This window comes from Carcharhinus amblyrhynchos, chromosome 21, assembly GCF_965287045.1.
Source record: "Carcharhinus amblyrhynchos chromosome 21, sCarAmb.v2.hapA, whole genome shotgun sequence".
Classification (NCBI taxonomy): Eukaryota; Metazoa; Chordata; class Chondrichthyes; order Carcharhiniformes; family Carcharhinidae; genus Carcharhinus; species Carcharhinus amblyrhynchos.
In genome coordinates this window covers 27528273-27552900 of record NC_137344.1, presented here as the reverse complement: position 1 = coordinate 27552900, position 24628 = coordinate 27528273, and the positions used below count along the sequence as shown (strand labels likewise).

The following is a 24628-nucleotide window of genomic DNA, read 5'->3' as shown; positions in this document are numbered from 1 at the left end:
AAATCTCTCTAAAACATCCAGTGATACAAACAACCTGGAAAGGAATGCAGAACAGCTGTGTAACAGGTGTGAGGAGCTGGGTCTGATAAATGTCCTCGATGTCTTCACCACCCCCTCCAGGGAACAGCACACAGAGTTATGAGGGCAGTTAAATAATCCAGTTAAATATAAAATTTGAAGTCATTTGTCCGGGACAAAACAGACATTGTTATCTGTCATGAATGATGGCATGCGACCCTCTATTCTTTACAGCTGTACTATTATTCGCAAGGAGGCAAAAAAAAGGGGCCAGTGTTTATGCTTTTGCTTCATAACTGAACGCCTAATATTTAATCAACATGGCCAGTGCCTTCATTTTAAAGTTAGCCCTTTGATATTTAATCAGACTCCTCGAGGATGTACTTCAGAAAATATATTTCTTTATGCCTTCGGCTTGCACAGAATGTTCCAGAAGTCGCTTCATACTGTCTGCAAAGAGCAGGGGACAAAAAAATGCAAATTGGACCTTGCCTCCTCAAATGCCAACCATTTGGTTTCAGTCCTGGTAACTTGGGCGAGGGCTTTAATCTAATTACATGCTTTATTTGCAGCAATTTGTTTTTCAATCAATCTTGTTGAACAAGAAGAAAACCCTGCTACTGTGCACTCATTTGCACTCGGTTGTCCACAGATAGAGGTTTATGCCCGAGTTCCAGGCCACACTGCCCCATCTGCATCTGTTAAATGTAATTTTTCGAATGAGCAGCAAGTAAGGAACCAGGGAAATCTTGGTGCTTTTTTAAAAAAACTTAATTGTAAACAGAGTTAGCATAGGCTTCACTTCCATTTGGATCGGAATTTAGCTTTGTTCGGGGCTAATTCTGTATTACTTGCAATGTTTCTGCTTTTTTCTTTTTTTCCCCTGTTGCCTAGGCAACCGCTTTCACTCAAAACATAAAAGAAAATAAAGCCCTGGCTGAGCTAAGAGAAAAACAATGAAGTTTGTTCATATTCTAGCCCTTAAAAGCTCCAAAAAGAAAGGTTATAACAATGCATTGGTTGATGCTATGAGTGAAATATATTTGGTTTTCTAATGAATTTTTTAAGTTGGAAAAGAAATGAGTCTTTTTGTTTCTTGCGTGTAATTTTGTTTGTGAAATGCTGAAGTTAATTTTAAGTTTCTGGTGCATCATCTATTTCTTTAATAAAAATTTAGCATTGTTGCAATGTCGTTATGGCCAAACCAATCTTTTCCAAAAGGAATATTATCTCATGCGTACTGATGAAAACACAGCCATCAGGTTTCTTTCCTAAGTTGTTTAAATTTCATTTCCTGACTTTTAAGCTAGCTCAGGCAAATTGCTGGTTGGCTGATTTTCAACAAAGTGACTGATGCCTCAACAGCTACATTTAGGTCAATTTAACCAACTGAAAGCCAACAATGTGGATGTATTTGTGCATGTGTGTGTGTGTGTGTGTGTGTGTGTGTAGTATGCCACAGAAACTATCTTGAAAGTAGAGCACCACAAGACAGATCAAGACATTGTATAAGAAAGTCATATGGAATGAAGAGACAGTAGCAAGTTAAAGAAGGACAACAAGGCTGAGTGAAGACCCAATTGGTAAAGTCAGTGCAAATCAGAGTCAGCATGACCAGAAGATCCTAGAATTAATTCTCGATAGGTGCCAAGTTACCTGATCTCAGCTGAGGGTTTTTAGAATCAACTTTGTCACCATTGGACTGAGGAAGATCAGCAATCATTTCATACCCATTCCTGGCTAGAGGTGCATGTGCATAGATGACAGGATTGGGCTTCGATGAGATGTGTCCCGCTCACCTGCCAGAATAGTTAAATACAGTGATCAGTGCGTAAGTTCCAGTGCAGGAAACGGCTATTCTAGAGGGGGATTTTTATGTGAGTAATTATATGTCAATGAGGATTTGAGAGTGGAAAATTGCCTCAGAGTGGCACTATACTCCTGCCTACTTTTGCCAGAGGTGTATAGATAACCCATTCTACATGTGAGAGTGACAGAGCAAGGGCTGTTTTGAGTAAATGCGTGGATGATTCCTCTTGAGACATAGGAGTGAGAACAGAGGCACATTATATTTTTATTTTGCTAGCCACTTAAATGTATATAGGTGGAGGGGGCCTCACTGGAGGCAATATGACTTTAACAGTCTCTGAAGTCTCTGGATCCAGTCCTAACAAAAGGTTTTATTTGGATGTACTCACTTATGTGTATGTTAACTAATATATCAAATGTGTCTTATCACTCCAGCCAAGTAGAGGAAAGGCAGGCAGCAACAAAGTAGGCAGAGGCAACAGGCTCAATATAAATGAAAAGTGCTTTGTGGAACATTTATTTGTTCACCTATCTTGAGAGGACACCAAAAGCATTGCTAATGCCCAATGGGTTCCTCATTTCCTGCCTGACCTTCTGTTGTTTGAGAATGACCTGTAGTCAGAAGCTCCATGGAAAGAAAGCAAAGTTTGACACAAGCCCGAGTTGAGGTGACAATGAGGTATCTATGGGCCTTAATCAGGGGCCAGTGCCACTTTGACAGGAGGGGAATCTGTGGCTTAAAGGAGACCTGGGTGGTGTAAATAGGGGAGGCCTACAGATCTCAAATAAGGCAAAGACTGCCTGCAGACAGCAAAGTATTTACCAGACAGAGCTCTTTGTGTGACTTTTTCTATAGAAATTAAGGCGTTATGAATGCTCTATAAGACCTATTAGACAACACAATTGGCAGCAGCAGATGGATTCCGTAAGGACTCAGCTATTCTGAGCAATGCTGTTTTTACCATGTCTTTTTGTAGCCTAATGTGTGTGTTTTTACTTCTCCATCCCACAACAGACTGTGACTCATACTGCAAGGCTTCCAAGGGAAAACTGAAAATAAATATGAAAAAATATTGCAAGAAAGATTATGGTGAGTAGAATATTTGTAACAATTATATTTACGTGGGATCGTAATTCTCTTTCTGTGATAATTTCCGAGGAACCCAGCAGCAGATTTGTCTATTGTCTTTTCGATACGTCATCTAATTTGGGAATTGAGTTACTGAAAAGGAATAAAATTAATTGTTTCTGTTATGTATATGTCAGATCCATTGAACATACATTTATTCCTGCAGCTAAAAGCTTTAAGTATTCTCTGACCAATGCACTGACATGTTCATAAAAATAGTCAAGAAAAGCAGGGAACATAGTAAGCAATAAGAACAATTTGGTGGAATAGAGTAAATATTAATAAATGCTTCAAAGCCAGGATTGGAATGCAGACCACTGGTTCTTCCATTCAAAGTCCTAGGTGTTACATAAGAAGTAAGTTACTGTCGATGCTCATTTAAGAGTTTGTGAATTAGTTCCTCTGTCTAATGATCTGCTTAAATTTCCAAGTTTTTCAAAGAATTCCCAGTTCAAGGAATTATTATTTCACCATCCGGGTTAAACACATTACCATTCACAAGATAATAACAGAGGAGTATAATCCATTATATAAAGATCAACATTAAATCGTTCCCTAGATTATTCCAGCGTTTTCACCTCCATTACTTGTCCTGGATGTCTGTGCCATTTGTAGATCGCTTTCTCAAGTGGTGTTCCTCTGGGATCAGCGCTGGGACCTTTGCTGTTTGTAATATATATATAAAAAAGATTTTCCTAGTGTGCATCTTAAATTTATCTTTGACGAGTATCAACTTGCATTTGCTCCCACAGTCCAGTTTGAAATATGTTATCGACCTTGCCTGATCGTAATTAAGATTAATCCTGTTCTCTCACCTGATGTCCATGTATGTACCCTTTTGTAATATAAACCACAGGCCTTGAGTGGCAACCTCAGCAAGAATGCCAAGGTCAATGATAATATACCAACTGCTGTTTAGCTGAAATCCATGTCTTGTAATTGATAATTGATCGGTAATTGATACTGCCTTTCTGTCTATGCATAATTCAGTTTGTTATCCTTTTAAGCCTACAGCCTATTAAGTGTACATCTCTTAATTATATAGTTTTAAAGATATATCAATGTCACTTTGATGTCCTCAGATGTATATTTCTATTTAAGCCTTTTTTTGAAAAGGCTACATGTTTTTCTAATTATTTTCTCTCGCCTGCCTGTTATCTCAAAAGCATTTGCACTCTTGTCAGCTACTCCTTATTGCACCATTCCTTATGTTAACTTGTTGCCAGATTATTTCTCGGCTGCATGTATGGTAACCTAAACTTCAACCTGTTGTCAATATCCTTTATCTGAATGTCATGCAGATGTTTCTAACCAACTTTGGTATAGCAATGCAGCATACTTCAGATGCACTTCTTCTGAGAATACACCATGGGTTGGTGCGTTGGAGGTGGTGGGAAATGAGTTAGCAAGTTAATCGGAATGTTCTGAATTGCTTCACATCTCTTTAGGCTGTTCCCAGTTAAGCTGTTGAGTGGTGTGTTCTCCTACATGGAAAAACTGATTACACTATCCATGCCATCCCAATTCTGCATGCCTTCTCCCACCACAGCATGCTGCAGCCAAAGAATTTGGATTCGATCACACTATTGGCCTGAACATTATGGCCCCAGGCAAGCATTTAGAGATCGATAGGGTGGGAAACGTTACAGAAAGATGCTAAGAGCATACAGAAGTTCTATGAAATGCGCCCTACTTCCACTTATAAGTATGTGACCATTAATGTTTGTAGGAATCATTAGTCAATAAATCCTTGGAGAAAAACAAAATCTGAATGTGTTTCCCCTTTATCACATAACTCATTTCTTGCATATTTGACATCTCGCATTTAAGCTTTCTCTGATAACACTTTGGGATCATTTAGAGTGTTAGTGCTATGCTGACAGATAAGCAGCCAACAGAACAAAATCATCCACTCTTATCAGTCACAGTTGCCATGCATGACAGAAAAAATTTATACTGTTGGTTCCAGCGTGAAATTTAATCAGCAGATGCAGGATTATTGATGGATGGTTACTAAAAAAATTAAAACAGATTTTTGAAATTATGATTATGATTATGTCAACAAGCAACTAATGAGTCAGTTTCTCTTTCTGAAAACTGACACAGACAAGACTGATTATGTCATTTGAAAATAAAAACTTGTTCAGCAGGACACAGTTTCTGAAAAGCACAACTTAAAGATAATTATGGCGCTTTTATGCTTCAGGTATATGTTTGGCCATTTAAAATAGTGGGTTAAATCGAAAAAGAAGAGAGGAATCTGACGGGCCCATGAGTACCTGATTTAATACCACATGAGACTCCCTGTGATGTTAAATCCAAGTGCTATCAGACTGCCTGCATTAAGGGGAGTCTCAGATGACTTGTAGATGGAATTTGGGGTAGGATTCAGCTCTGGAGTAAGTGGCAAATTTTGCATCATGATAGTCACCATATAAAGGCATATTTAAGTTTAAAGTTTCACATTTATTTATTAGTGTCACAAGTAGGCTTATATTAACACTGCAATGAAAGCTACTGTAAAAAAAAACCCTAATTGCCACACTCCAGCGCATGTTCGGGTACACTGAGGGATAATTCAGTGTGGCCAATGCACCTAACTAACACATCTTTTGGGAGGAAACCAGAGCACGCAGAGGAAACTCACGCAGACACAAAGAGAATGTATAGACTCTGCACAGTCAGTGACCCAAGCTAGGAATCAAACTCAGGTCCCTGATGGTGTGAGGCAGCAATGCTAACCAGTGTGCCATTATACCGCCCATTAAAATACTGCACAAGAACTGTCAGTTTTCAAACAGTCATTGTAAGGATACTTCGTGAAAATCTGGGGGTGAATTTCACCATTCAATGGGAATCGGAGCGGATAAGGGACAGACCATGAAAAGATCCATTGACCTCGGGCGGGATTTTCCAGTGTCGGGGTGAGCAAGGCTGGAAAATCCCATCCACAGTATCAGTAAATGTATAATATTAAATAAATCTCCCAAACCCATTAAAGTTGTCCAGTGAGAAATCAGACAGGTTAAATCTTTTATGCTCAGTCTTTGGTGTTTAAATCCCAGCTAGGAGAATGATAGGAATGACAATCACTGGCCTTATAGAGTCCCTGCCTTAGGTATTAATCAATACCTGAAATCCTGCTGGCAGTGCATGGCTGTAGGTTTGGGTGAGAGAGGGTTGGACATGGTTATGGCGGTACTCACGATCAAGGCTGACACATGAATGTTTTCCAGTCAGATGAGGTAACAGAGGATATGTAGCATCTTTAAAAACACATCGCCAAAGATGTTGAGGTTAGGTTGATTGGCCAAGCTAAATTACCCCTTAGTGTCAGGGGCACTTGTCAATATGTGGAGTTAAGGGGGAATTGTTGTCGGTGCAGACTAGATGGGCCAAATGGCCTCCTTTTGCACCATTATGATTCTATGATAATTGTGGAATCAGATGCCTACAGGAAAGAAAGATGGGGAAAAAATTGACAAGAGTAACAAATATCTTAAAAGAAAAGCTATCAATCTGCTTCCTCCCTTTCCTGAGATGGCACTGGTCATTCTCCATTACCTTGTTTAAGTGACCAATATTTATGTTTCAGCTTCAATCGTGAATATAGGCTATAACATAGGAAGCATTGACACCAAATCTTATTCTTTCCTTGCTGAACCTTCTCAGGTGTGTACTTCCAGTGGGGGTTTGCAAGATAGTCTTCAGATCTTGTGCAAGAGATACAGAGGGGATGTGAGGAAGCATAATAATACTGTGGAACTCACTGACCCCAACGGTGGTGAAAGTGGAGACAATAAATTGTTTCAGAAGGAAACTGAATGGGCACTTGAGGGAAATAAACCTGGGGTGCTACAGGACTAGGGAGGGGGAATGGGACAAATTGGATTGCTCTACGGAGAGCCTGCTTGGATCTGATGGGCCAAATGGTCCCTTTCTGTGCTGCACTGTCTCCATGACTTAGAGAACTCTGGCCAATTTCCCCCACACTGGCATTGAGGCTAATTGCAGCACATTGACCAAAGCTCCACCTGAAATTAGCAGGAGAAGCATCAGTGAGCATAGATCAAACCTGACACTGGCCTGTCTGGTTCAGCTGTTCACGAATTCAATTCACTGAGACACCGAGGGAGCTCATAACTTCCAACATTTTTTTCTCTGAATGCTTAACATGCGAAAGGAGTGAAAGTTGTTTTAAAGTGCTGAAAGTCCCTAATTTGGAGAGAGCATTTATCTCATGTTACAGTATTTCTGTCTGTTTAAAGAGTGCAGCGACTGACCAGCTGCAGTTCCCTCTTCAGATGAATGCAGCATTTATGTTGAACTTGGTGAGAAAGTGCATGGTGAAATCTCAATCCCATTCATGTATAATACTGGCAGAAATTAGTTCTTCCAGCAGCAGTTACCTCAAAACAATACATTTGTAATCATTCAACTTTAGTTGATTCTATTCATTTAATAATGCAATAACATTAAATTCCCGGAAACAATGATTTTGCTTTAGATGAAAATAAGATCAAATTAATATTGCAGAAACGGTAACGGGTAAAATCTATGAAAATAAAGCAATCACTAATGTTAAGCACAGATCTTGTGGTGCAGTAGTATCTTATGGTTCAAGTCCTGTACCAGGATCTGTTGGCCATAGAGGAAATGTTTGTGACATGTTCAATCGGCTGGGAATCTTTCCATTACTTTCTCTACAATTATCTGAAGGAGAAAAAGCTTGTGATGTATACTACAAAAAAATCACTTTAAGCATATTTTGATTCAGATTGCATCTAGATTGACCCTGTACAGCAACAGCACCGAAAAAAGTTGATCAATTTTGTTTTGATCCATCAGTGTTGCAAAGTTTGCAATGTGCATTCTCAATGCAATCAAAGAAAACATTTCCCAATACTTGTGTATCTCAAATATAACTTGTACTTTATCTCATTATTTCCATGGGGACATTTCCTAAGATTAGTTATCACAAACAAAAAAATGTCTATGTGGTTGGAAATTATAGTTGGTGCTTCTCGGAAAAGCAGTTAAAGACAGGCCGTGCTGAACTGCTCTCTGATATTTGCTTTGTGTTGATAGACATGGGAAGAATTCCTTCATGCGCTATTTGTAACAACTGATAAGCCTGTTTACAAAGAAACAGCCTCCAATTTTTCTACAATTAGTGAACAGAGGAACTCATTCCCCCAAAATATCCTCTTTGAAATGTTGTTTGATTCTGTAATAGTTTATGGGGCCTTGTATCCTTTTACTTACCACAGTTGAAGATTGTTATGCACCATGTGATATTTTCAAAGTGCAATTTTTGACGTAGCTCAGCAGACATCGGATCTAGAATCAGTAAATGATTGCTGTGTGTGTGACCAACCACTACTTCATGGAGATGTATCACTGAAAAACCAAAGTGGGCTAAAACGTGCTCAATTTTCTCAAATACTTGAACATTCGCCATATCAGCCTTGTGGTTTGCAAATCAGCTTTAGTACTCGAGCACAGTTGGAGTGAACACAGAATTTGATCTTGTTATTATGGATTCAAATTGCCACGTGAAACACAATGCCACCTTGTCAAGGGCAATTAGGGACAGCCAATAAATGTTGGTCTTACCCACAATCCTCACAACCCTCGAATACATTTTTAAAAATTCTGGTTTAGAAATTTTGAATGGTTTAGATGATCGGAGACTGGATGTACGACTGAAGATGCACATCTGCACCTTGTGGATGTCCTGATGTGCATACCTATGTGGGAATTGCACAGAAAATGTGAATTCCCCACTCTCCAGTATCATCTCTAGCTCTGAGTTGGCCGAGTCAGAGATTTTGGGTGGGTCCGTGATAGTTACTCAGGAAACATTGCACAAATTAAAAACTGTTCTGACATCTGGGTAACTACATAACCTATTCCCCAATTGCCACCTACCCCTCTCCCCCGAGCACTCCTGGTCACCAGCCTCCTCCTCTGACATCCCAGCTATCCTCCAACGCAACTGACCACCCTCCTGACCAGACATGACTATCGCCCCCCTCCTCCCCAATCTGATGACCATCACGGTCCAAACCCCCACTCGTACACCTCCCCATTCATTCATTCATTTGCTAACATTCAAAGACTTGACCTTTAAACTTACCAGTGAATGTCATAAAAAGGGAGCATGTCCTGTCTTCCCCTAAATCTGCTCCAAAAGAGTTCCCCAAGACAAGCATTTCATGATAGCTGGGACCAGAAAGTCCCAGAAGAAATGCATAGCAGTTTGAGTAGCAGAAATTTAGTTGTCTTATGAGGAAAGATTGGACAGAGTGGGCTTGTTTCCACTGCAGTTTAGAAGAGTGAGAGTTTATCTGATTGAAGTATATAAGATCTTGAGTGATCTTGACAAGGTGGACATGCAAAGGATGTTTCCTCTTGTGGGTGAATCCATAACAAGGGCGGCATTGTTTTAAAATTAGGGGGCTCCCTTTTAAGACAGGGATGAGAGGATTTTTTTTCTCTCAGACGGTTGTGCAACTTTGGAACTCAAAAGGGTTGGAGGCAGGATCATTGAATATTTTTAAGTGGAGGTAGGAGGATCCTTGGTCGGAAAGAGAATCAAAGGTTATCGGGGGGTAGATGGAATCGTGGAATTCGAAACACAGATAGATCAGCCATAGAAACACAGAAACATAGAAGATAGGAGCAGGAGGAGGCCATTTGGCCCTTTGAGCCTGCTTCATCATTCATTCCGATCATGGCTGATCATCCAACTGAATACTTAATTCTGCTTTCTCCCCACAACCTTTGATCCCAATCACCCCAAGTGCTATATCCAGCCGCATCTTGAAGACATTCAATGTTTTGGCATCAACTACTTCCTGTGTTAATGAATTCCACAGGCTCACCACTCTTTGGGTGAAGAAACGTCTCCTCACCTCCGTCCTTAATGGTCTATCCCTAATCCTCAGATTGTGACCCCTGGTTCTGGACTCCCCCACCATCGGGAATATCCTCCCTGCATTATCCTGTCTAGTCCTAGTCCCATCTAATCTAGCCATGTTCTTATCAAATGGCAACGCAGCCTCGAGAGGTTGAATGGCTGATTTTTGTATATTGATACAAGCACATCCATCCTGATCATCATTGCTGCAATGTTTTGGTTACTGTCTAACACCATTAAGAATCGGTTGTCATTACAATATTTTCATGTGGAAGCAAGAGGAAATACCTTTTTAAGAGGGTAACTCTCTGACTACACCCTCTTTAAACAGTACAATCCCTATGGATACATCAAAAAGAAGAAACGTAAGGTGCTGGTGCTTTTTAATGCGTTCAAATTTTTAAAAATATTTTATAACTACTGTAGTAACAACAACATTTTTTACTGTTTATAGTGGGGTTTGCAATGGATACAACAGTTAACAAACAATCTAACACACTCGAGGAGAATGACCAATTGGTTTTATCATTTTGCAACCAACAATAATGATGGAGCAGATGGTGTCCATTAACTGATTATTAATGCATGCCAGTAGCTGTCTGTGATCAGGGCCAGTTTGATTGCACAATGGTTATAAATGGCCATCATACAAAGAAACAGTCCGAGATGGCATCCGACAATCATTCCTGCCAACATTCTTTTGGAGGTTTTTAAAGCAACTGTATAAGATTGAACCGTATGTTCCTGTAAAGTACAGATTTGTAGCAGTTATTAAAGCAAACATTTCAGGAATTCGTATCCTCTAGATGCCTTTAGTCTCCATTAACTATTGAAATTCTTTTGGGATGAAATCGCACAATACTGCAACGTTCGTGCACAGATGCACTTGTTTTAGAAATCCCTTCCTCTGCTTTTCGGTGAAGGCATCACCCACGGTAGAACACCTCCCTCACAACTGTGGACAAAGCAATTCTGTGTCCAACATGTTAAGCATTTGTACAGAAATTGCACTGTTTAATTTCATCCCCAGATTGGTTTGCAAAGACATGTGTGAGAACATTCAATTACAAGATGGTCAAACTCATTTTGAATCCCTCGTCACATCACAAATTCAAATCAAATGGAAGAGAAAGGCTCAAAAGCCAGTTGGTTGATGGGTTATCTGTGGGAAAGCCAGTTCAAAGGGCTAACATCTTCAAACCCAGGTGACTGTTATTGTTGTTACTCCAACTTGAACGTCCTCACGTCAGCAGTTGCATTTCTACATGTCAAAAAAACTGCACATGGCAAGGGTGCACTGAATGAAGAAATCTAATTGCCCCCTCAAAAAATGTTGCAAGTCTACTCTATGTGCTTTAAAATGTTGAAGTGTTGAAGTCTTTTAGTCATCAGATAGTTAACAGAAGTAATGAGGAAAAAGAGACATGCTTTTTATATTTGCTCTTGCTACACTTACCTTCTGGCACTATTAAAATGAAAGCAAATATAAATGTTAATGTGACAGATATTTGATTGGTGTGTAACATCCTGATATCACCAAACATACAAACGCTTTGGCATAGTAAATCGAGCTGGAACCAACTGATGCCACTGAACCACGCTGATGTTGCAGTTTACGCAACGTAATTTATGACCAGAACTTACACTTGGGAGGTGCAGCGTGGAGCTGTGTTCGAAAATTGGCCCCTTCGGATCCCTTGACAGTATTGCAAGTTTATCCAGTGAGTAGCTGGACCGTGCCGAGCAGGTTTCATTCCCAGTTGGACGTGCCCTTGCAGTCCAATAGTCTGTGAACAATCATTGAATGAGGAATAGTCACTTGAGTAAAGTAGTGGCGAGTGACGGGTGCCTGTAGAACCATACCCTAGCAAGGAGTCAGTGCCATCAGGACAGGAAATCGGTAGGTTAGGAAACAAGATAGCCCCTTGAGATGATGCACGAACTGTTTATCCAGATTTTACTAAAGTAGAAATTAAATGTTCTAACTATTAGCCTAAGTTTTCCAATCAAAAAGCTGAGAGCAGTCCATTCATTTTAATGGGTTATGGTTGGCAATATGATTGGAAAAATAAGACCTTGGTTTTCTTTGCCTCACACCCAAGGGAGAAACGCACATCAATATGGAAGTTCAAATTCAAATAATTCTTTGCTCTTGAGAATCCAGTTGTATGCAATTTCCTTTAAATTGGCAAAGGCATCTCCACTCAAACTTCCATACATAAATAACCATTTCTAAATCATATTCCCATTCTAGTAAAGCAAATTCTGAAGTAAAGTAATCCTAATGGGCCTACCATTAATGAAGCTGGAAAACAATATTTGGTAGCTAATGAGATATAATAATAAAGTATGTGTAAGATGATCATATTGGACTGCTGTGATGCGATCATTCGCTAGGCTTGGAGTCTGTGTACGTAATTCAGTGTTCATGTAATACTGAAAAAGCTACGATAAATCTTAGTTGCAAAGACAGGAATATTATGGGAAATGCAGTCTTGGCACCCCCGCCCCCCACATAGATGCTTCTGCCTTTGGAACTGTTAACTGTTAACATATGCACTTGCAAAAGATACTGTGCAGCAGGAAACTTCAAGAGTACGCTGAGGTGAATGGCAGTAGAGCAATTGGGTATGAGTTCCAGGTGATTGAAGCAAGACTTTTGGCACAGTTCCAAAATCAAAATGAAAAGCATTCCAAGGTTGAGACAAATGCTCTTCAATTTTAGATTTTGCATTATACTGCCCTCCCCAAAGTACATTTATATATATTTTGGTGGAGAAACAAGTTTTGAAATTGTGGTAAAATTTGTACAATAGCAGCTCAAACTGATGACTAGAAATCAGTTATGCCCTTCGATCTATTCTTGTTATTCAATCTGTCTTCAGGTAACCAATTCTTCTCAGTTTTTATTCAGGAATGTGGGGAGGATAAAGTAAACTGACGTACAGTTTTCATTGGATCCTCACTACTTCAACCTGCTGGCCAGGGGTGAGACATGACAATGACTGGTTTCACTTCTGTTCACTGTCTGCCCCAGGGAGAAATACTAAATCTAACACTGGAATCATAGAAACAAGCATTCTTATTTTGGCTGCTGTGGGTTTATATGGATGCTGATCTCACTGGCAGCTCAAAGGGAACTATAAACATTTACATTTGACTGAAAATTAAGGTACACCATTATTAGATGCAAGAGCGTTTTTGTGCCAGAGAAATCATTCAGATGCAGAAATGAACCAAGAGCTGCTGAAGGGATATTCTAGAGAACAGTTGTTAGAAGTAGTGCCCAGGTTCGATTCCAGCCTTGGGTGAGTGTCTGTGTTGAGATTGCACATTCTCCCTGCATCTGTGTGGGCTTCCTCTGGGTGCTCCGGCTCCCTCCCACAGTCTAAATACATGTCAATTAGGTGGATTGGCCACGGTAAATGCACGGGGCTACGGGGATAGGGTGGGGCTGTGAGCCTGGATAAGATGCTCAGTGTCGGAGCAGACCTGGTGGTCTGATTGGCCTCTTTCTGCACTGTAGGGATTCTATGGTTCTAAAGTTGAAATCAAAGAGTTAACGGGATGAAAACTGCACTCCCACATGGATGTTATGTTAATCAGATGACAATAATGTCATTTTACTTTGTGAGGCTGTGTGGTCAACAAAACACTTTTAGGAACCCAGGATCAGCATCAAACATCCTGAGATCAGGTGTAGTATTTAGATGCTGTATAAGCTGCCATCTACCTTATTTCAACAGTGGTGTAGCTCAACTGTAATCATTGATGAGCATTTCCCACCAATCCAGACTGATAAGTTTTCTAAGACCAATACCAACTGTCTTTTGATACTGTGCATGAGATTTCTAATTTGGAATCAAATGTGGGCAGTTTATTCCGTCAGCTGAGAAATAGGCTGTGAGATTGTCTAAGTTCACTTCACTTACAGCCCAGACACTAAAGAGACTTTCATCCGGTTAGTCTGGACCTAATTGAAACCAGTATTGCACAGTGGCACTGTAGTTAGCACTGCTGCCTCACAGCTCCAAGGACCTGGGTTTGATTCCTGGCTTGGGTCACTGTCTGTGTGGAGACTTCATGTTCTCCCTGTGTCTGCGTGGGTTCCCTTCGGGTCCTCCGGTTTCCTCCCACAGTCCAAAAGGTTAGGTGCATTGGCCATGCTAAATTCTCCCTTCGTGTACCCCAACAGGCACCAGAGTGTGATGACTAGGGGATTTTCACAATAACTTCATTGCAGTTTTAATGAATCTACTTGTGACATGAAAAAATAAGCTTCAAACAGTTTCTTCTATGTCAAATAGTCTCCAAATTCGCAATATTTGAGATAATTTGATAAACCTCAGTGATTGAAGATAGTGAAGCTCAAATAATCTTGAGGTTATGGCCCTGATCTTCACTACCATGGGATTTCAAAGAGGGGGTGAGTGGGGTAGGTGCTGGAGTTTAGATTCCCTGAATACTCTGGAGCTGGTTGCCAGGCCTGTTACCCTATTGGGTGGGAACACTGCAGAAGAGGTTGCTACCCTGGCTTACAAATCAGAGGAGGGGGTGGATACAGTATGCCGTGTAGGATTGGGGGGATGATTGTTATGGGGGCTGGAGACGTTGGGAGCAAAGGTTGTGAGGAGTGACCACTGGGAATAGATGGGTCCAACATGATTACTGATCTCTCACCATTCAATCATGCGGGAGATCAGTAATTGCAGGAGAAGCTGGTAATCATTGGGTTGTGATTGATTGTGACAGGGGCTCGATGACAGGGTGGGTGGAGGGGTGGATTGGTGTCTGTGATTGCGGGGAAGGGGGTCAGTGATCACTGCAGTGAGGTCAGATTGCATCATGGTCAGTGATCTTGAGGGAAGTCTGATCGCGGGAAAGAAAGCAGCTTAACTTGAGGAGGAGGATGGAGGAAGCAGTCCTGCTCCTCTTGGTCCACAGGCTGTTCTGGAGCAGCACTCACCTTTTCTGTGCAACAGTCATCACCTTCCTTTAACTGCCAGGTTAAACCTGAAAGAGCGAGAAAGTCTGAGGCATGTAGCTGCATTAAAATATTTATACGAGCAACTGACCCTTGGCAGCTAATCTATTGCCAGCTTTTCCATTCTGCCTCTGTTAAAATTGCAATTGGGCAGGTTTGATGCGGATTGGATACAGGTTTGAGTTAAAAAAAATTTTGCCTGACCTAAATCCTGTCATTTTTCGGGTTTAAAATTCCCTTCTCCATCTTTGCTTAGAAACCAGTTCTGGAACTCAAATAAACTAGTTCAATTCAATGTATGGGTTAAATTATGGTCATTTTTTTTGCATTGGTTGAGCTGTCATTGTGGGTTAACTGTGCTTCACATCCCTGACAGATAATTACATCCATGCAGGAACGGTGATCCAACATGGTTGCTGCAACTTATTAGTCACCAGCTGATTCCTGGCAAAAGCCGTGTCCCCAACGATCTTCCGAAACTACAATGGACAGTTTGAATGACTAACCTCGCATTTAATTTTTCACCCACAAGAGTGTTCATACACAGTTTTGGCATACTGTCTGGTGGAGCTCAGATGAAATTCAAAACTTCAAATATCAATATCAAATCATTTTAGGTTTAGAAATAGCTTAAACTGCAGAGATTGGAAATTGTAAAGAATAACATAAAGAATTTATATCAAGATTTTGAGCTAACCAGATAAAGTAAAGTTTATTTATTAGTCACAAGTAGGCTTACATTAACACCACAATGAAGTTACTGTGAAAATCCCCTGGTCACCACACTCCAGTGCCTGTTCGGGTACACCGAGGGAGAATTTAGCATGGCCAATGCATCTAACCAGCACGTCTTCAGATTGTGGGAGGAAACCCACGTGGACACAGGGAGAATGTGCAGACTCTGCACAGACAGTGATGGAAATCAAACCCGGGTCCATGGTGCTGTGAGATAGCAGTGCTAACCCTCTGCCACTGCATTGATTCTGAAATTAGCAGTCACTTGTTTATAGTGAAGGTCAAGAAGTAACTCATATAAGATATTAAAACTTTTGCACAAGTTTTCAGTGCTAAAAATAATCACATTTCTTTTTTTTTTAGATGGTATGTCCATGGTACAAGAAAAACATTGAGTGAAGAATATAAAATAAAGGATGTATACGGTCATAAGGGGCTGATAACTCTTCAGTGACCGTTACTTAAAATAGCAAATACTTGCAATTATGGGATAAAATCTCTAGTTTGCAATTAAAATTGCACCAAGTGGCCTTTACACATGTAATTATATGATATAAAATGAAAATACTTGAAATCGGCCAAGCAAAATTTCTTTTCTGGATGTACTTAGAGAAATACTTCTTTCCCATGTGAAAAGTTAAAAGTGTTCCTCGAAATCGTGATAATTATTACAAATTATCCTTGGGATGTGGATGCCTCTAGATAACTATGTACATCTGCAGTAAATAAGACCACAGTCTATAAAACTCACATTTCACAGAGATCAGACTTTGCTGATAATTTTGATTCAATTAAGCGTATCAACTTAAATGGCAACATTGGATGTATTGTGTCTGTGTCAAACGATAATCTTGAAACGAACAGCAGCCTACTGCCATCGGATCTCATTATTTCAACACTCACCCTCAAATCACAAGGCCAACTGTAAGGACTGAAAAAAATAATGGGAACCCTTCCAATCCTTAAAAAATATACGCACATTGATATATTTTCTATACCTGTCATTCACATAGGATGTATGTCTTACTTATCTATCCCATACAAGAGACGGACAAATTATATTTCTGCAATTCAAACTGCTCAAAAAATGGTGATTGGAGATCTGTAATTTAAGTCACATTACAGAAAGGCAGAACGCCTGTGACAATTCTCAGAGACCTGTGTAACTCTGTTCCATTCTTTAAGGATGAGAGTAAATTAGTGGAGTCCCATATGTATAATCTGTTAAAACTTCCCGCAAAGTCTCTCACAAGAGAGGGGGGTCGTTGATTGGGCAGGGGCCAAGCCTTGCTGATGATTGGTATCATCACAAGTCACTAAGCATCCAACAGGAGTTCAGTGAAAGCTGTGACTCATTTGATTTTCTGCCTCCTCAGGGGGTAATGCTGAAATGTAGACGTGTCACATGGCTGTACAAGGGCTCCCGCTGCTCACTTTTAGCAGCTCCCCTCAATTACAAATTACAGGCAATTTCCTCCAATCAGCTCAGTTAGGTTTTGACTGCCACGGCTTAAACTAATCCACTTTGCCTGTGATCATCAGGAGGGCTTTTTGGATTACAGTGAAAGCCTTTCTGCCAATAAACTGGGTTGATGTCTGTTCCAGGAAGTGTCTCTCCCCTGCTGAAAGAGGCAAGTGGACAATCTCGTAGCTGCCTCATAGATTACACACTGTAGAGCAAAATATAAGCATCAGATTTCCCCAGTTACAGATCTGGGATAGTACAGGATGGAACTCAGCCCTAATCTTTCACACCTTTCCAACATCACAAGCCTCGATATGTTCCTGTGAAAAGTTAAATGCATTCTGCTAAATTGTGATAATTGTTACAAATTATCCTTGGGATATTTGATGGATGAATACTAATTCTAAAACTTTTAGTGCAAATGGGGCTGATTCATTCTGAAATCTTGCTGATTCCTATACCAGCATTATTGGCTCAATCTGTGGCTTTAAGGACAAGTTGTGGTGTTGGTATAGTGATACAGTGCCTCCCGGTACACTTCTGGCTGCAGCTTTATTTATGGAAATTCATAGCATCAAAGGCAACAACCTGGTCCATTCCACCTTTGTCAGCACTCTTAACGAGCAACCCACTTAGTCCGCTTTCACTGTCCTTTCCCCACATCACATGACTGTAATTCATGCTCCTGTTATTGTGTCCATTATTTTAAGACCCCTATCTCAACTCCTTGACCCATAGAGTGGGATTTTCCAGCCGTGCTCTCCCCAAAACTGGATAATCCTGCCCGAGGTCAATGGATCTTTCCATGGTCCTCCCCTGCCCGCTACGATTCCCATGGTAGGTAGAATGGGAAAATTCACGCCATAGTGTTAACATGAAATTCCAGTTCTTTGGTGTGTTTGTGTCCTCCCTTTTCTCTGTTCCTTTTTAGAATCCTAGAATTCCTACAATGCAGAAGAGGCCATTTGGCCCACTGAGCCTGCACCGACTTCCTGACAGTGTATCTTACCTAGGCCCTTTTCCCCGCCCTATCCCTGTAACCCCACACATTTCCCATGGCTAATTCCTCCTAACCCACACATCTTGGGACACTAAGGGGCAATTTAATATGGCTAAGCCAGCTAACCTGCACAACTTGGGAGGAAACCGGAGCACCTGGAGGGAACCCACGCAGACACGAGGATGACGAGCAAACTCCAGACAGGCAGTCACCCGAGGCTGGAATTGAACCTGGGTCCCTGGCACTGTGAGGCAGCAGTGCTAACCACTGTGCCACATAATATCCTCACTGTTTCTTTAACATTTAATACTGTTTGCCCTGCACTTGGTGGAGATGATGTGTCACACCATTCCAGTCATGAGTGTCTGGGATTGTCTGGTTTTCTCCTGGGCTTTAAATATGTATTTATGTATGTATATATGTATGTATATCTATCTATCTATGTACTTATCTATGTATGTATCTATTTATGTATGCATCTATCTACCTGTGATTTTTTAAAAATGATATAGATAGATGATTGTATTTATATGTTTCTCCGCATAATTTTTCAGCTTTGAACTTGATTCCCACCCAACATTAATTAGTCTATTCTCTCCACAGATACCACTTGACTTGCTGCATGTTTTCAACATTTGCTGTTTATTTTTAATTTTTCTCACATTGGCAGTTTGCCTCCTGCATTTTTTAAAAATGGCACAATTCATTAAATAATAAAATTCAGGCAAAATTCCTGGCAAATAATTTGGAAAGAACCTGCTGAGCAGCTGAAAAGAGCGACTCTTTCCCAATCTCTCTTCCGTTGCCATCCTGAAGGATAGCTGAACTTTCCAAGTTTTCAGCTAATTGATTTTCACTGTTTCCCTAACACTGTGTTTTGGAAACTGTAACCCTTTCTCAGCTTAAACTTCCACAATATCTCACTAATGTTATTTAATGTGTAGCTGAATTACACTAAGAAGCTTCCAAATTTCATCTTCAATCTATGTTGCATTATTTGTGGTATGCTAGGCATTGTTAGGGGTCCCACAATTGGCCACGACATATCTGGGCTAAGATGGAGCTACGTTCTTGCTCCTACTCATTATCCAATACCCCCTCTATAAGTATGCACGTTGACATAAATGAAAACACCACTATGCTCAGTAAACAAGGTTGGCAGTCCAATGCAGAAATGAGGGAGTGCTACACTGTCAGAGATGCTGGCAGATTAAAGTCCCATCTACCTTTTTGGGTTAAATAAAACCTTCCATGGCACTGCTTTGAGGATGAGCAGGAGACTTATCCCTGGTGTTCTAGCCAATAGCTACCCATAAGACCATAAGACATAGGAGCAGAATTAGGCCACCCGGCCCATCAAGTCTGCTCCACCATTCAATCATGGCTGATATTGTTCTCATCCCCATTCTCCTGTCTTTTTCCCATAACCCTTGACCCTCTTATTAATCAAGAACCTATCTATCTCTGTCTTAAAGACACTCAATGACCTGGCCTCCACAGTCTTCTGTGATAAAGTGTTCCATAGATTTACCACTCTCTGGCTGAAGAAATTCCTCCTCCTCTCTAAACAATCAACATCATAATAAAACAGATTATCTGGTCATTATCACTTTTCCCAAAATTCCCTAGATTCTACAATGGTCTTGGCGATTAAAAGCTATTCAAAAAAGGAGGACGAGAGAAAATGGAGAATTATCGATCAGTTGGCCTTCAGAATAATGCTATTATTAGAGTCAATATAATATTAAGGAAGCCTTAACAATGCGCTTGGAAAATCATAGTGTGATCCAACAGAATTCAAATGGTTTTATAAAAGGGAAATCATGTTTGACAAATTTATTGGAGCTTTTGTAAGGATGTAATTAGTTGGTAGATAAAGGGGAACTGGTAGATGTAATATACTTGGATTTCCAAAAGGCATTTGATAAGGTGCCACATACAAATATATAACATACTACGCTTCATGGAACTGGTTGCAGGATTGGTTAATAAACAGGGATAGAGAGTAGAAATAAATGAGCATTTTCAAGTTGCCATGCTATGCTACAAGGATCAGTGTTGGAGGCTCAGCTTTTTACCATCCATATTAATGACAAATGAAAAGACAGAGAGGAATGTATTTACGATTGCTGATGATACAAAGTTAAGTAGAAATGCAAGCTGTAAGGAAGACATAAAGAAGCTGCAAAGAGATATGGGCAGGTTAAGTGAGTAGGCAACAAAGTGGCTGATGGTAGTATAATGTGGGGAAGTTTGAGATTATTCACTTTGATATTTCAACTAGAAACACAGAATATTTTTTAAACGGTGATATTGACATTGGGTGCTCTCATACAAGGAACACAGTTAGCAAGCAGGTGCAGAAAGCAATTAGGAAGGCAAATTGCAAATTGGCCTTCATTGGAAGGGGAATAGAGTACAATAATAAGGAAGTCATGTTCCATTGTATTGGGCTTGGTAAGGCCACACCTGAAGTACTGTCCATATCTGAGGAAGGGTATGCTTGCCTCACAGGCCATACAGCACGTGTTCATGATGTTGGTTCCCGGGATGAGTAGTCCTCAGCTAAGGGTCTGAATGAATTAGGTTTTTACTCTCAGCAGTTTAGAAGAATGTGAGGTGGTCTCATTGAAACAGTCAAGAATTTGAAGGAGAGATATCAAGTGGCTGTTTCCATAGGTTAGGGAAACTAGAAGTTCATGGCACAGCCTCAGAAGGAGGAGTTGACCACTTAGGACTAAAATGACAAGAAACTTCTTCAATTGGAGAGTTGTTGATCCTTAGAATTGTCTACCACAGTGAGCTGGGATTCTTCATTGTTGAGTATATTCAAGATTGAGATGATAGATTGTTGATCTCTCAGGGAAAAGAGAGATATGGGCAGCAGTAGGAAGGTGGGTTTGAGGTATAGAAAACCAGTCAGGATCTTACTGAATGGCAAAGGAGACCTGAGGGGCCACACAGTCTATTCTTTTACAGCAAGTTTGGCAGTCAGTTCAACCATCAGGGCTGCAATGACCAAGCCTGATCTTATTGTTACCCATTGTCTAAAAACGCACTTACACTTTCCAAGTCTGTAATCATTAGTCTGTAATCAGGGCAAGGAAATTTGGTCAAATTTCCATCCTCCTGACTGAAGACAATCCAAGAGCTATCTAAAGATTAACCATTGCCTCTGGCTGAGCAATACACTGTTTGGTTCATCCATGCATTAAGCAATGGGAGAGTTTAAACATTTCTAACGAAGGGTCACAATTGAAACCTTAAACCGTTATGGACTATCAGATGCTTACTGATCTGCTGTGTTTATTTCTACTGGCAAAATAAATTAACTTAGAGATTATTAAGCCATTTTCATTTTTGATGTAACTTCGCATTTGTTGTGAGAGTGCCAGATAATCACAACAATTGGGCAGCTATAATCAAAGTAGTTCTATTTTAATGTGATCAGATTTCAGAGTACTTTTGTGCCACTACATTTGGATTTACTGAATACAGCAAAGCTGATTAAACAAAAAAATCCTGCTAATTTCAAATGTAATTGAAGATCTGTGGTTATATTGAACAGATAATTTAATACCTCCTGAGGCAGCAATCTGTATAAAATTTAGGGGTCCTGACCCAAGCTGAAGGTGATTCAAAGGGAATAAAGGTATAAGCAGGGTTTAAGTAAAACGTTCTTTTGTAATGCACTGTTTTTCTGCATAAAGCTCGTGTATAATGCTGCGCTCAGTTCTCAGAGCTCGCCTTTGTAATGCAGTGCTTAGTTTATACTAGCCTGTAGCTAAAACCCTTCCGTGGGCAGCTAAAGGCATTCAAACAGAGACAATAAAACAAAGCTTAAGGTCACTTCAGTGGAAAGACTAGAAGATAACTGAGGGTGATTGAAATTGCCTTTGTTTGACAGCGTTTTCTTCAATGGGGGACTTCATTAGACTAGACTGGGATAGTAACAGTGTAAAGGGCAAAGACGGCGAGGAATTCCTGAAATGCACACAAGACAATTTTCTTGATCTGTGTGTTTCCAAACCAGTGAGGAGAAAAGCAGTACTGGATCTTGTTTTCGGGGAGAAAGTGAGCCGAATGGAGAATATCTCAATGAGACAGCATTTGGGGAACAGTCATCATTACATCATCAAGTTTCACATAGTTATAGAAAAGGATAAATGTCCTCTGCGTCAATGACACGTCCTTGGCATCGCAATCACATGGAAAGACAACATCACCAATGAAGTGGTCCTTTCACGTCAAACATGCTAGCGCTAGTCAAGCAAAAAAAGGCTGCTAACATGGGCATGAGATAGAGGATGCCCATAACCCCAAGGATATGCTTTGAAGGGAGGTAGCCTGTGCCATGAGGCAGGCAGGGTGCCCAAAGCTATGATCCAAGGATGTTGTCAGCGGAGACAAAACAGTCCTCAGTGTCAGTCATGACAAATGGAAGACTCCAGCTGATGATCATGCAAATGGTGACACCTGCTCTGGGCAGGAATTGGCGAACATGACAATATGAGGTTTCAGAAGCTTCAACGGAGTCGCTAGCCCTGGAACCAAGGCGTAAGCAGAGATCATCATGCACTGGCGGCAATGGGACAAATTCACGTCGCACTTGAAACAGACTTTGCATTTCTACAATCAGCTTGTTCAGCCATCAAAGGAAGTGCAGCAGATAGGTTCCTCTGACCTCATCAAGATTCTGAGACTGCATTTCCATCATTTCTCTCAGAAGGGAGGACATCAAAAGTAAACAAATGTAAAAATACCTAACTAGAGGAGGACTAACTTCAAAGAGTCGACAAGGGATCTGGCTGAAGTGAAGAGGAATCAAACATTGGTGGGCAATATTGAATAATAAGATATCTTAGAGATTTGATTTGAGTACTGACAAAGAATGTTACTAAGGGGGAAAGGAAGGGCATCCAAAGCAAGAGCGCCTTGGATGTCTAAAGATATAGAGTATTAAATGAGATAGAAAGGTTGATAACAATCATTCATGACAAGTAGAGAACCAAGCTGAATATATAATAAAAAGGAAATAAAAGAGGCAGGAGAGTACAAAAACAGATTCGCAGCTAACACAAAAGGGAACCCACAAGTATTTTGTGAACACATAAATATTATAAGGGTAATCAAAGGAAAGAAGGGCCACTTAGAAATTTAAATGGAAATCTAATGGAGGCTGATGGCATGGCTGAGGTACGAAATGAATACTTTTTATCTGTCTTCACTGGTGAAGACAATGCTACTAATGTAGTTAAATTGGAGGCAGTAGCAACATTGGATAGGATACAAATAGAGGATGCACTTAAAGGGTTGGCTGTCCTCAAAGTAGAAAAGTCATTTCATCCAAATGGCATGCTTTCCAGACTCCTAAGGGAAGTCAGGATGGGAATTGCAGAAAGAGCAGTTCTGACAAAGCGTCAGCCTGACTCGAAACATTAACTGTATTCTCTCTCCACAGATGCTGTCAGACCTGTTGAGATTTTCCAGCATTTTCTATTTATGTTTTAGATTCCAGCATCCGCAACATTTTGTTTTTAGGGTAATGATGAATTTTTTTTTCAGACTGCAGTGAGTAAGGTGTAGAGTGGTCTTTCTTAGAGGCTGGTGTTGGGACCACTGAACTTTTTAACTACACTGGAGTATACAGGGCATAATTTTTAAAAATTGAAATTATACAAAACTCAAACGTATCAAAGAATGAAGAAGATAGTAACAGAGTTCAGGAGGACATAGTCAGGCTGGTACAAGGAGCCAACACAAGGCAGAGTAAATTTAATGCAGAGAAGTGAGAAGTAATGCATTTTGGTAGGAAGAATGAAGAGAGATAATATGAACCAGATAGTAAAATCATAAAAAAAAGTGTAAGAACTGTGAGACCTGTGGATTTATGTAAACTTATCTTTTAAGATTTGATTTGATTTATTATTGTCACATGTAAAAGTATACAGTGAAAAGTATTGTTTCTTGCGCGCAATACAGACAAAGCACACCATTCATGGAGAAGAAAAGGAGAGAGTACAGAATGTAGTGTTACAATCATAGTTAGGGTGTAGAGAAAGATCAGCTTAATGCAAGGTAGGTCCATTCAAAAGTCTGATGGCAGCAGGGAAGAAGCTGTTCTTGAGTCGGTTGGTACATGACCTCAGACTTGTGTATCTTTTTCTTGACGGAAGAAGGTGGAAGAGAGAATGTCCGGAGTATGTGGGGTCCTTAATTATGCTGGCTGCTTTTCTGAGGCAGCGGGAAATGTACACAGAGTCGCTGGATGGGAAGCTGGTTTGCATAATGGATTGGGCTACATTCACAACCTTTTGTAGTTTCTTGCAGTCTTAGACAGCACAGGAGCCATACCAAGCTGTGATACAACCAAAAAGAATGCTTTCTACGGTGCATCTGTAAATGTCAGTGAGAGTTGTAGTTGACATGCCAAATTTCCTTAAGGTGGCAGGACAAGTTTAAAGGCTGTCAAAAGAAGTGTAAATAGTCCTTGGCTGAGTACAAAAGCAAAAAAAAGACAGTAAACCCCTTACTGGAGTGTTCTGTTCAATTCTGGGCACCGAAGC

At 40.4% G+C, this 24628-nt stretch overlaps 1 protein-coding gene across 3 annotated transcripts in view; it reads left to right on the top strand.

Moving 5' to 3' along the window:
* The window catches only part of ntn1a (netrin 1a), a 163706-nt gene that overhangs the window by 127946 nt on the left and 11132 nt on the right, over positions 1-24628 (top strand). For 2 of the 3 annotated variants that reach the window (XM_080208891.1, XM_080208890.1), the window contains one exon: positions 2843-2917. In XM_080208891.1, the coding sequence (XP_080065017.1) occupies positions 2843-2917 (75 nt within the window). Of the gene's footprint in view, positions 1-2842; positions 2918-15960; positions 18926-24628 lie in introns of those variants that run through there. The other variant, XM_080208892.1, reaches the window with a different exon arrangement.